Source organism: Narcine bancroftii, chromosome 2, assembly GCF_036971445.1.
Source record: "Narcine bancroftii isolate sNarBan1 chromosome 2, sNarBan1.hap1, whole genome shotgun sequence".
Lineage (NCBI taxonomy): Eukaryota > Metazoa > Chordata > Chondrichthyes > Torpediniformes > Narcinidae > Narcine > Narcine bancroftii.
In genome coordinates this window covers 294,268,413-294,282,231 of record NC_091470.1, presented here as the reverse complement: position 1 = coordinate 294,282,231, position 13,819 = coordinate 294,268,413, and the positions used below count along the sequence as shown (strand labels likewise).

Genomic DNA, 13,819 nt, shown 5'->3' with positions numbered 1-13,819 from the left:
ACCTACCGATATAGCTAAACCACGCCGATCACTCCGATCTCATCTAACAGCCCAATTATCATACATAATCATAAAAAGAAAACAGAGCCAGATCAACTCACCACAAATGAAAATATTGAATAAATGGTCACCAGGTTAACTCAAACTTAGAAGGGGATTCATAGACAGAGTTTCTAATTTTCTCTAAATTTAAACATAGTATAGTTTGGGTAAACCATTGGAAAACAGTGGGAGGATTAACCTCTTTCCAATTCAATAGTATAGATCTTCTAGCCATTAGTGTAAGAAAAGCAATCATACGATCCACAGGAAGAGATAAATAAGTCAAATCTATCATAGGTAATCCAAAAATTGCAGTAATGGGATGTGGTTTTAAGTCAATATTCAAAAAGGTAGATATAATGGAAAAAATTTCCTTCCAATAATTCTGTAAAGAGGGTCAGGACCAAAACATATGTGTAAGGGAAGCTATTTCCAGTTGACATTTATCACATATAGGATCAATATGAAAATAAAAGCGATGGAGTTTATCTTTAGACATATGAGCTCTATGAACAACTTTAAACTGTATCAGTGAATGTTTTGGACATAGAGAAGAGGAGTTTACCAGTCGCAGAATTTTATTCCAATTTTCATTGGAAATATGAAGGTTGAGTTCTCTTTCCCAATGGTGTTTCTGATTACCAAAACAATGTCCAGCAAAACAATGGATGTTTTGTGGGGTTTGTTTGCATCATGTAGATTTCCAGAGGAAATCATATCCAATAATGGACTTCAGTTTTGTTTGGAAAGTTTGTTCAAGCCCCCCATACCATCCTGCTTCAAATAGAGCAGCAGAATGCACAGTAAAACTTGTGAAACGTGCATGGATCAAACAGAAGTTGGATCCAAATCCTACAAAGAATCAGTTGTGATTGGGTCACAAACTTGCCAATTTTCTGATCACATATTGAAATTCACCTCACACTCTGACTGGACAGACACCAGCAGAATTGTTTTTAAAGAGAACCCCAAGAACAAGATTCTTGTTGTTAAAACCAAATTTGACTCAAACAGTGGAAAATAAACAAGAGAAACAAAAATCAATTCATGACCGATGCAGGGTCAAAGAAAGGAGTGTAGAGGTGAACCAAAAAATGAAGGTGAAAAACCACCACCACAAATGGGTGAAGTGGTTTCCTGGGAGAGTTCTGAGAAAATTGGGACCACAAACATATTTAGTCAAGATGTTTGGTAATGCAATGGTCAGAAAAGTTCACATTGATCATGTGATGCCTATGCAAACACAAACAGATTGGCAACCAGGTCAATTACAGTAGATGAATCATATGAGTGAATCAATGAGGTTGCAAGTCAGGTACCAACAACAGATGAAGCAGAAATGGTACAAGAAAGTACAATGGGAAATGTTGAGGGTTTACATCATGGCGATGGAGGTTCAAGTGTTGGTAATAGGTTTGACTAATGAACAATGTCAAGTTTTACTCCATCTAAAAGGAGTCCAAGTAGTTCAGAAGTGCCAGGAACTTTTGATCAGGGAAGATATCCAGACAGTAAATGAAAACCAGTTGAAAAGTTAAATCTGTGAAAGAAAACCTCATAAATGATACCAAGATTTTTGTTGCCATTCCATTGTCAGGTCATTGTCAAAGACCAACATGTACATATTTCAAAAATGTAAACAAACATGTAACTTTTTCTCTAAGGTGGGATGAGTTGTAATACCTCCACCCTCCAGCTCCACCTTGTGGATGGGAGTAGAGTCTCCACTGAGGTCTGGTTGTGAGGACTTGGAGTTGGTAGCCTCTATTTCGAATAAACCTGTGTGTTTATCTCTGTGTGAATATATTACAACTTACCTTGCCTAAAATCAGGGCAAAGAGGGGGTGCATGATGTGAGCTGCTGATGGTAGAAACTGGTGATAAAAGATCACCAATCCAAAGAACTCCTGGAAGCCTTTAACTGTGCTTGGCTTAGCAAATTCCCAGATCACCTTGACCTTATGCCAGTAGTGGCTTTTCTCCATGTTTGTTGATTCTATGGCCTTGAAATTCAATGGTTGCTAACCCGAATTGACATTTGGCCAAGTTGATGATCAGCCCAAATTCATTCAAATGAGTAAAAACCCTGCGCAGGTGGGATAGATGTTCCTGACGACTGCGGCTAGCAATAAGTATGTCATCTAGGTATATGAAGGCAAAGTCGAGATTGCGTTCCACTCTGGAAAGTCTGCGTGGCATTCTTGAGCCCAAAAGGCATCCTTCTGAATTGAAAAAGACTAAAAAGTGTCATCCAGGTGGACCGGGATTTGATGATACCCCTAGACCAGGTCCACCTTGGAAAAGGGGTGGAGTTCCTGCAGGTTGGATGTTAAGTCCTATAAATACGGTACTGGGTAATGATCTGGTGCGGAAACCTCATTCAACCTGCGGTAATTACCGTAGGGTCTCCATCTGCCTGTGGCCTTAGGTACCATGTGGAGTGGGGAGGCCCAGGGGATAGCAGACCGTTGTACAATACCCATGACTTTCATCCTTTCAAACTCCTCTTTGGCCAGACAAAATTTACCTGGAGGGAACCTATGAGCTCAGGCATGCACCTATGACCCTTTGGTTGGTATGTGGTGCTACACCCCATGTTTCAGCATTGCCGAGGTGAATTGCGGCGTAATTAGTGTGAGGAATTCCACCAACAACCTGGCAAATTCACTTTCCGAAAGAGTAATGGAGTTTAAATGTGGGACTGGCAGTTTGGCCTCTCCTAGGGCGAAGGTCTGGAAGGTATTGGTATGAACGAGCCTTCGTCCCTCTAAGTTAACCAGCATGCCATGTGCTCTTAAAAAAATCAACTCCCAGTAGCAGTGGAACGATCACGGCCAATGTGAACGTCCACATGAACTTAGTATCGCTGAACTGAAGCGGGATTCTATGTGGGCCAAATCTCTGCATAGTACTGATGTTTGAAGTTTTTAATGATTACATGGGTTTTCTGTCATGTGTGTCATGCCCCAAAGGTGGAAGCACACTGATCTCAGCTCCTATATCAACCTAGAAATGCTGGACAGAATGACTATCCCTGACATATAAAAGGCTGTCTCGATGGCCAGCCGCCACAGCAATTAGCAATGGTTGACCCCAAAATTTCCCCTGAAAAGCACAGGGAGGTCAACATCGGCAAGCGTCTATGCCCCATTGTTGATGGTAGAAACATCAATGGGTGCTATCTTTGTCCCATTGTCTCCTGATCCGACTGGTGGTCTAACAACGGATTTGATCGACCCTGCTGCTAGTCTAACATTGGCGTTGCACAGCCCTGCTGCTGTGAGCAGGATCTGGTGATCTGCCCTACAGATGTCATGCTTTCATGCTTAGTCCACCATAGAACGTCAACATGGGCCACTACTCTCCATGAGTCACTTACATCCTCATTGGCCAGCAGCATGTGGATATTTTCTGGCAACTGCTCCAAGAAAGCCTACTCTAACATGAGGCAGGGCCTTTGCCTTTTCATTAGTGCCAGTATTTCATACACGAGCACGGAAGTGGTCCTGTCTCCCAAGCCATCCAAATGAAGTAAACGGATTGCTCACTCACGTCATGAGGGGCCAAAGGAATGGAGTCTAGTGCAAGACTGACACCTCCAGACTTGCATGCTGGGCTTATATATATCAGTACTCTGTCATGTGGACAGGAAGTGATGTAATCAGTAATATAATCAACTCAGATAAAAACCTGCATTGGATGCAGGTCAATTTTCCATGTTTTCCACAGCATTTCGGGAGCCAGTTCACTTGGTGGTAAGTGGGTTACCTTGCCACAATTGTATATTTTGTATTGATTTGGTGTGTAATGATGGCTGTGCATGTCTGACTGGGTGAAGTAAATCTGTTTCCAGAATGAATATTTTCATGTGAGGTATTTTACACAGTGGTCATTAGATACAAATCTGGGTTTGAATTTCTGCTTTTTTTTTCCCAAAATGTGTAAGTGTGGAATAGTCATTTTCCTTCCCCCACCAAGATTCCATTCAAATTCATTTGCAAGCCCCAGAATACAATCTACATGAACCAAAGGAATCGACAGCATGTACAACACCATTGTCTGAATAAACTAAAGATTTTCTTTAAATTTTTTTCTTGTTGAAGATTAGTATCATAGCAACAGTCGCAAAAAGATCTGCCATAAAGAGTAAGCTGTTATCAATCCAGCATTTTAGTTTTTGAACTTGGCACAGAAGTTAACCTGTGAGTAAACTAAATGAAATTTATTTTGGGAAATTTTAAAGAAAATGTCCAAAGCCACCCTGATAGTTGAAAGCTGAAATTAGTTGAGACTTACAGTCATGATTCCAACTTTCTAAGTGTTTTTTTGTAGAAAATCATAATTTATGCCAGGTGAGTTTATAATGTGTTTTAAAATGTCTCTGGTATTTTAAGATTGAGTCAACTGCATTTGTAGATGCCAATCATAATGAGTTGTTTGTATATTGCATAACTTCTCAAAAGCATTTTCTTGTCTTCTCTCATAGTTGGCAACATTGGAGAGGCAGATCTTTGATTTTCTGGGTTACCAGTGGGCCCCCATTCTGGCTAACTTCCTTCATATAATTGTTGTCATTCTGGGACTGTTTGGAACAATTCAATACAGGCCTCGCTACATTGTGGTGGTAAGTTGTAAAACTGAATATTTGAATTAAGTAAAATGCCCAATTAATTTTCTGGGAAACAGCAACACTATGAATTGAGCAATATCTTGGAGGGCACTAGTGATCGTCGAGTATTACCCAACCTTCAATAGGAAAAGGGTGAAAAAAATAAAAAAAGATTTTGTCCTCAATGCTAAACACAGTTAATTTGGGATTTGTGCCATTGCACTGTAAATGCATGTCCTTTTATTCTCATTATTTGATTGTATGAAAATAAAATCTATTTTATGTCTGCATTAGAAAGGCAACTATCTACAGTGCCAGACACTTCTCATCTGCAAACTTACTAAATGTGCCATGTATATTTTCCTCGTAATCATTGATTTTGAGGATAAAAAAAACAATGGGCCTAGCACTGAACCCTGTGGATCACCTCTAGTCATGGACCTCCTGTCTGAAAGACAACCTTCCACCTCTGCTTTCTTCCATGAAGTTAATTTCCTTTCCAATTTGCTACCTTACCTTGGATCCCATGCAATCTAACCTTTCAAAGCAGTCTACTGTGTGGAATGCATTGCTGAAATCCATATATATACATCTACAGCTCTGCCCTCATCAACCTTCTTGGTCATATCTTCAAACCACTCAGTCAGAATTGTGAGACACAACCTCCAACTTACAAAACCATGTTAACTATCCATAATCAGCTCTTGTCCATCTAAGTACATGTCTACCTTCTCTGTCAGAATACTCTCTAGTAAGTTACTGACCATAGATGTTAGGTCCACTTACCTGTAGTTCCCAGTCTTTTCTCTGCAGCCCTTCTTGAATAGAGGCACAATTTTTGCCACCTACCTGTTCTTTCCTCCGAGTTTAAAACAGTGTCTTTGAATATATCTCATCGGTCCCATCAGGATCTCACATTGACGGCCCCATGTACTTGTTGGCTCCACAAGTTATCCTTTTTTTTTCTTTTAAGTACTCATCTTTAATGTTATCTGCCCTTTAACCTCTGCCAATTTAATCCCGATATTGAGTCATGGCAATGAGTATTGTTCCTTGGCAAGCTTGGTGAAGAGACACATTATAATCCCTGCAGATTCAAACAATTTTGCTTGCTTTAGACTCTAGATATTGCAACCTATTAACTCTGCATTATTCCAACTTGTTCAACACCTTCGCTCCTTGAGCCTTCAGTCCAATTGATACCAGTCCAGTCTTACAACAAATTGGCTTTGGTTCAGCTTTATATGCCTGTGACCTTTATACTGGAGCTCCTTTCTTTGTTACCTGCTGATGTCCTTGACCACTGGCTTCTGGTGCTGAAATTGCAACCATCTGTGATCTTGAAGGGTGCTGGATTAGAATGATTCTGCAGTTTTATATCACTTTGCCCTCATTTTCAGCAGTGTTGTTGGCCCTAAAAAAACATTTCATAAATTTTACATAAGAACTGAAGGATTTGTACATTGAATCCATGAGCATCAATGTATCCATGAGAGCAAAATTAAATCAGAGCTGTTTCTGCTTTAAGAGTAAGAAAGTTTATACACTACAGAAGCAATGCATGACTCTTTATTTCTCCCTTGAGTCTGAACTTGAGACCCATTACTTCAAATGTACATTGAGCTTCATGTGACTTGCTCTACTGCCGTAAACACACAGATATTTGATGTATCTGACTGCTTTGTTACTATGGGTCACTCCATTTATTCCATTTAATCTTTGTATGCAGCTCTGCAGATTCTTAATCCTGAGAGCAGAGTCATTCTTGGTTGTCATATGACAACCATATCATTCTGTCACCCCTCTGTATCTGAATGTCACTAGCCATGTTAGCCTGATGGTATTAAAGAATAAGAAAGCCCCACGTCTCTGGGTCCTAATTGTCTAAGTTCTTACACAACAGTGGTGACGAGGAATGAAATGAACCCTACACTTGCTCCATGCACCAACCAAGGGAAGGAAACAAAAGGATCAAGGTAAAAGGTGACTACTTAATGAGCTCCATGAGTTCCTGCCAAAAGATCAAAGCGAAACTGTGCCAAGATGGTGGAAGGAAAGTTCAGAGAATTTAACAAAGCAGATGAAAAATGGGGTAATTTCTTAGAATGATTTAACCACTACTGTATAGCCCATGATATTAATGAAGCCCCAGTAAACTGAAAACATATCCTCTTTCTCAGTTTAATGGGCAGCAAGACATTCAATCTCCTTAAAACCTTGCTGGGCCTGGAAAACCCAGGGATGAAGACTTACACTGGGGAACAACAAGCCCCAGACCACCTATGATTTTTCAAGCTACAATGGACAAATTACTACATGGAATCACAGTAGGATGTTACTTGGACCAAAGCGGCATGAAGCACTTACAAAACCTTGAAGAGGTCTTAAGCAGACTACAACAGTGTACGATTACAATGGGATTAGTGTGTCTTCATTCTGCCCTCAGTATCATACTTGGGATCCACAATTGACAAGGAGGGGGTATGAATAGATCCGGTGGCCACAAAAGCCATTCGCAAAGCCCCATATCCACCAACAGGTTGGAATTACAGTCCTTTCTAGGGCTTATAAATCACTATCGGAAACATAGCTAACATGTCTATGCTATGTAGCCCCCTAAACCACTTACTCAAGAAAGATCAAAAATGGTAATGGAATACGGAAAGTAAAACATAGTTGATCAACTAAAGGAAATATTAATGTCAACAAATGAGGTTCTGATCCACTATGACCCAAACAAGGAAGTGACTAGCCATTGATGTTTCACCAGTAGGATTGGGAGCAGTATTATCCCAAATCACAGAGAAGGGTGAGCAATCAGTGGCATATACTTTGTGGACATTAACTGTAAGTGAATGCAATTATGTACAACTGGAAAAAGGATTAGCAATAATTTTTGGTGTAAAAATATTCCACCAGTATCTCTACGGAAGATCATTCACCTTAATCACTGACAACAAACCACTAAGTTTGGTTCTGGGCCCCCACAAAAGGATACTAATATTAGCTGCAGCCAGAATGAGCCATGCTACTAACCGCATACAACTATGAGGTAAAACATAAACCGGGAACACAAAACAGCCGTGCGGATGCCTTATCACGCTTACCTCTACCAGAAACTGAACAAAAAGAAGAAATTATTAAATGGACAACAGAAGCAGCAGCTTTCAACTAAGAACAACTACAACAACTGCCCATTACAGCCCAGATGATTGGCAAAGAAACCCGGAAGGAGGCAACGTTAAGTAAAGTCTTATACTTCACCCTTAATGGATGGTCAGAATCTGAGGTCAAACCAGAAGACCTAAAAACTTACTTCACACGCCATCATAAGCTATCAGTTGAAGAAGGATGTTTACTATGGGGTACCCGTACAATTATCTTGGCCAAATGGGAAAAAATATTAGAGCTGCCACAACCATCCAGGAATGGTACGAATGAAAGCGCTGGCCCGGATGCATGTTTGGTGGCCCGGATGCATGTTTGGTGGCCATCAATAGATAGAGACATTGAAACAACAGTGAGAAAATACAAAATATGTCAGACAATGCAGCCAAAAATGCCGCAGGCCGAGGCCAACCCATGGAAATGGCCTTCTAGACCCTGGCATTGGATTCATGTAGACTTTGCGGAGTTATTCATGGGAGACTTACCTTCTAGCGGTGGACACACATTCCAAATGGCCAGTAGTATCACATATGAAAAACATCAAAGCCAATTCTAAATTTGACCATCTTCGGGCCATGTTTGCCACATACGATTACATCATGAATTGGTCACGGACAATGGACCCCAGTTTACATCAGAACCTTTTAAGATATTTATGTGTGACAACAATATCAGATATATTTTGTTGGCACCCTATCATCCAAGTACTAATGGGGAGGCAGAACGCTTTGTGCAAACATTCAAGAAGGCGATGAAAACCAAGGAACTTCTAAACTCCTCCTGGGCTCACAAGAGTGCAGATTTCCTATCAGGTTACAGAAACACACCGTATTCTACCACAAAACGCACCTCAGTGTAATTGATGTTTGGCTGTAACCTGCTGACAAGGCTGTCCACAGTTCACCTGGATCTGGGCCTCCATTTAGAAAAATCAACATCACCACAAACTTTACCTTGGACACTGGAGGTGGATGAGAGAGTACTGGCACAATATTACAGGCATTATAAAGACCCATGGGTGGTAGGATGATTCTACAAAAGTTGAGCCCCTGCTCATACTCTTTGTTCTTGTGGGAGACAGACTGTGGAAATGACACATTGACCAATTGCCAGCATTGTCTGACAATAAAGTCCACGAACTACCTCACCACTTTGGAGGAGGGAGAACCAGGCCTGCTGTGGCCTGCCACGGCAATCCAACCCCTTTGGGCAAATGAAGGAAGGGCAGAGATGGGTAGCCCAGTAAATGTGACAAGCTGCCCAGCACGTAGAACCCCAGAGGCCAGCGAAGGCCGGCAGTTGCCGTCGACCTGACTATCTATGGGTCCCACTCAGAACAGCTCAGAACAAATACCGGTCCAGCATGCCACGCTGAGGCGGTCCAAGAGAGAAAGAAGACCACCCAAGCGCTTTAAGGACTCTGTCCCATAATTACTATTAAGTGCCTTTCTGTATTATAATCACTCAGTATATGTACCCTAATTCTCAATAGTAGTCATGGGCCCGATGTAGTAATGGTAGTTAGAGGGGGCCCAGTCAACATTTATTGCATCAGGGGAAAGAATGTTGTATATAAGCCCACCCTGCTGTACATCATGACACCCATGTCATGCAGTCATCTCCCCCCCCCGCCCCCCCCGACATATATATATCTGTATGTAAGTAGCCATGTTAGTCTGATGGTATTAAAGAATGAGAAAGCACCACGTCTCCGGGTCCTAATTGTGTAAGTGCATACATGACAAGTGGGGTGGAATCCAATGGAGAGGAAAACAAGTGTTTGAAGATGCTTTATTCAGTGTTTGTTGAAGATTTGAGGGTAACACTGACCTTAACTACCACTTGCAATGTGGTGCATTTTATTGACCATCACTATGAACCAGATGGTCCGGAGAGTTAACAGCTTCCCTTGTAAACATGAGCTCCATCATTATGTCCTGAATCTGTGCCAATGGATCTTCTGCTTGGGGCATTGTGTTCCTTGATTCATAGAGCACCTATGCCCTCTTTAATTCTGGATGTCCCTCCTCCTTCTGTTTCTTTTCAGTAAATAAATACTTGACAAAAAACAATACATCCATACTATGGGACAAATAATTCAGCTGTTATTATTCAATTCCGTGTGTCTGCAGGGTTCCAGAAGCAAAGTTAACTTTGTTAAGATGTTTCTCAAAGGAAAAGATTGTGTTTATGTACTGAACTGGAATTAGAAGGTTGTACTCATTCCAAATTCAAACAAAGCAGAATTATTCTAGTTTTCCTAATATTAGAGAACATTAATATGTTCTCTAATAAATCTGGTTAACACCTTTTAGATCACTAGAAATGAAACAACAATAGAAAATTGTTGAAGGAAGATCATAGGGAACAGTTATAATACACACAAACTGATTCTTTCCGAAAATTGTCTTTTTTTTCTCACTCTGTACATGCATTTACTGATGAGACTGTAAAGGTTGCAAACAAGAACAATAATTTAATCCTTCTGCTTTTGTCATTTAAATCATGGGTACAAGATACAGGTCTGTTTCTAGTAACTGTTATTTTATGAGAAAAATTTGAAACAGGAGTCACTACCCTAGTTAGTCCACTGAGGAAGGGGAATCCAAAAACAATCCGCAAAGAAAAAAGAGTACACACAGGCCCAAGAGTGAGTCCTGTCACAAAAAGAGATATTAATAGTGTGGATTCCCATTCATTGGCCAATTTTACTTCGAGTTGTGAAGTGTAAATGTAAAACCAGTTTCACAGTTGAATAAAAGCAATTTTAATGCAAGACGTTCAAACATTATCATGGACTGAAAAGCAAAAGCTAATAGAGTATAGAAAACGTTCTTCTGTCAGTTGTGTGATTTTTACGATTACTGGCATCATGGAGCACACTGATCAAACTTGCTCTGAAACACAGGTGATGAGAATTCCCAGCTTGAGGGTTCTTCATCCCTTCTCACTATAATATTCTCAACTGCTCCAACATCTCAACGTCAACCAGGACAAAGGAACCAACTTTGATTAGGACCCCATTAACCAGCCCAACATTCCATCCCTCTGCCATAGACACACATTTCAAGAACATGGTCACTGCAATAGACTCTTTCTTTCTTTGGCTTGGCTTCGCGGACGAAGATTTATGGAGGGGGTAAAAGTCCACGTCAGCTGCAGGCGCGTTTGTGGCTGACAAGTCCGATGCGGGACAGGCAGACACGGTTGCAGCGGCTGCAGGGGAAAATTGGTTGGTTGGGGTTGGGTGTTGGGTTTTTCCTCCTTTGCCTTTTGTCAGTGAGGTGGGCTCTGCGGTCTTCTTCAAAGGAGGTTGCTGCCCGCCGAACTGTGAGGCGCCAAGATGCACGGTTTGAGGCGATATCAGCCCACTGGCGGTGGTCAATGTGGCAGGCACCAAGAGATTTCTTTAGGCAGTCCTTGTACCTTTTCTTTGGTGCACCTCTGTCACGGTGACCAGTGGAGAGCTCGCCATATAACACGATCTTGGGAAGGCGATGGTCCTCCATTCTGGAGACGTGACCCACCCAGCGCAGCTGGATCTTCAGCAGCGTGGACTCGATGCTGTCGACCTCTGCCATCTCGAGTACTTCGACATTAGGGATGAAAGCGCTCCAATGGATGTTGAGGATGGAGCGGAGACAACGCTGGTGGAAGCGTTCTAGGAGCCGTAGGTGATGCCGATAGAGGACCCATGATTCGGAGCCGAACAGGAGTGTGGGTATGACAACGGCTCTGTATACGCTTATCTTTGTGAGGTTTTTCAGTTGGTTGTTTTTCCAGACTCTTTTGTGTAGTCTTCCAAAGGCGCTATTTGCCTTGGCGAGTCTGTTGTCTATCTCATTGTCGATCCTTGCATCTGATGAAATGGTGCAGCCGATATAGGTAAACTGGTGGACCGTTTTGAGTTTTGTGTGCCCGATGGAGATGTGGGGGGGTTGGTAGTCATGGTGGGGAGCTGGCTGATGGAGGACCTCAGTTTTCTTCAGGCTGACTTCCAGGCCAAACATTTTGGTGGCAGTTTCCGCAAAGCAGGACGTCAAGCGCTGAAGAGCTGGCTCTGAATGGGCAACTAAAGCGGCATCGTAAGATAAGATAGTAAGTAAGATAGAAACACCTTTCCCCCCACCATCATTTTACTCAATCTACAGTTTCTGCATAATAAAACTGAGCAACTGAGGGCAAGATTGCTGTACCAGAGGGACACAAGGAATCACTGCGTACTCAGCTTTAGAGAGACATGGCTCACCACTAGCTTTCTGGATTTGGTCCTTCCTACTTCACATGGATTGGACAGCATCCTTGGGTAAAGGAAGAGGCAACAGTTAACTCTTCCTGGTGCTATGATTTGGTGATCCTGCCCCATGCTGCCTCCCCCATCTGGAACATCTGATGACATGCCGGCCCTTCTAGCTCCTAAGAGAATTCACCTGTTATTCTGACTGTAGTCTGCAACCCTTCACAGACAAACATTGAGCTAGTACTGGAGAGCCTAAATGCTGTGATCAGCAAATGTACAATGTATCCTGATGCCTTCGCAGTCATGTTAATCATGATCATCTAAAGAAGTTTCTCCCAAACTATTCCCAGCATGTCTCCTGCAATATCTTTTGACTTCTGCTGTACTACCATCAGGAAGCTTACTGCTCTATTCCAGACCTGCACTTTGGAAATTCAGACCAACAGGCTGTGCTCCTTCTTCCTGCATGTGTTAGTACAGATTTTATCACCAATGTGTATATGTACAGATTGTAGTGTAGGATGACTGTGATTAGCTGAGAGTGTAGCCACACCTACTGACAGGTCTTAAAGGATTGCTCCTAGCCAGACCAGGTCATTCTGGACTGGTCGACCTACCTGTGATATGCTCTAGTCTTTTCATTAATAAAATTGTATAGCACATCAAAAGAACCAAAGACTTGTTGATCCAAACCAAGGCTTTTATGGAAAGCGGTTACGCTTGCCCTCCGGTCCAAAGGTCTCCCCACCTCTTGCTAGCAGGATGTGCTCACTAGTGCCCTACACTCCATCCACTCCCTCCTATGCACCGTGACCAATGCCACCCCCTATGAACAGATGTTCTCTTTCCTGAGGAAATCCGATTCGGGAACGACCATACCGGCGTGGCTCACGGTTCCCGGTCCGGTTCTCTTATGACGCCACATCCAATACTCAAAGAACAGCCCCTTGGTTGGCTGAGTGACTCTGCTCCATGCTAACCCACATTATGCCTACGTTGAGTACCCAGAAGGGCGGGAGGACACAGTCTTGGTAAGGGATCTATCTCAAGCCGGATCAGGCACAGCAGTGGCTTTAACCCAACCTCCCCTATTCCTTCTCTCCCAGGTCATTGCTTGAACGGAGAGACCAGCACCACCCCACCAGCTGAGGCCAGACTGTCGACAATGCTGTTGGGGAATTGAGCGAAGCAGTGGCTGCCCCCTACGAGCCTGCCGGCGACATGACTCCGGTGACCCCAATCCCGGCACCACAGCAGTCATGCCGGATGGTCAGGCCCCCTGACCAGTACAGCCCCTAACCTCCATCCACCCCGGGGTCAGTTCTCAAAGAAGGGGTGAATGCGATAGTACAGATTCTATCACCAATGTGTATATGTACAGATTGTAGTGTAGGATGACTGTGATTGGCTGAGAGTGTAGCCATACCTACTGGCAGGTCTTAAAGGATTGCTCCTAGCCAGACCAGGTCATTCTGGACTGGTCGACCTGCTTGTGATATGCTCCAGTCTTTTAGTTAATAAAAGCCTTGGTTTGGATCAACAAGTCTGGTTCTTTTGACGCACACGACACTGCACACAGTTAGAAGCTGGAACACTGCACTGGTAGAGATCATCATGCAGAGCTGAACAGGAAATTGAGAGGGGAGGTTCGTCTTGAGTTGGTAGACTGGGCAGGTTCAAGGACTTGGAGGCAGATCTGTTTGAATATGCCACTTTGGTTGTGTTCCTACCAAGACTATACAGGTGTATCCTATCCAGAA

The 13,819-nt window shown here is 42.7% G+C and overlaps 1 protein-coding gene across 1 annotated transcript in view; it reads left to right on the top strand.

The window, feature by feature from the left end:
- Nucleotides 1–3,758: 3,758 nt before the first annotated feature.
- Nucleotides 3,759–13,819, top strand: part of LOC138753110 (sodium/potassium-transporting ATPase subunit beta-1-interacting protein 3-like) — a 223,765-nt gene continuing 213,704 nt past the window's right edge. Inside the window, exons 1-2 of the mRNA XM_069915694.1 lie at nt 3,759–3,797; nt 4,529–4,666. Of these exons, the coding sequence (XP_069771795.1) occupies nt 3,759–3,797; nt 4,529–4,666 (177 nt within the window). The remainder of the gene's footprint in view (nt 3,798–4,528; nt 4,667–13,819) is intronic.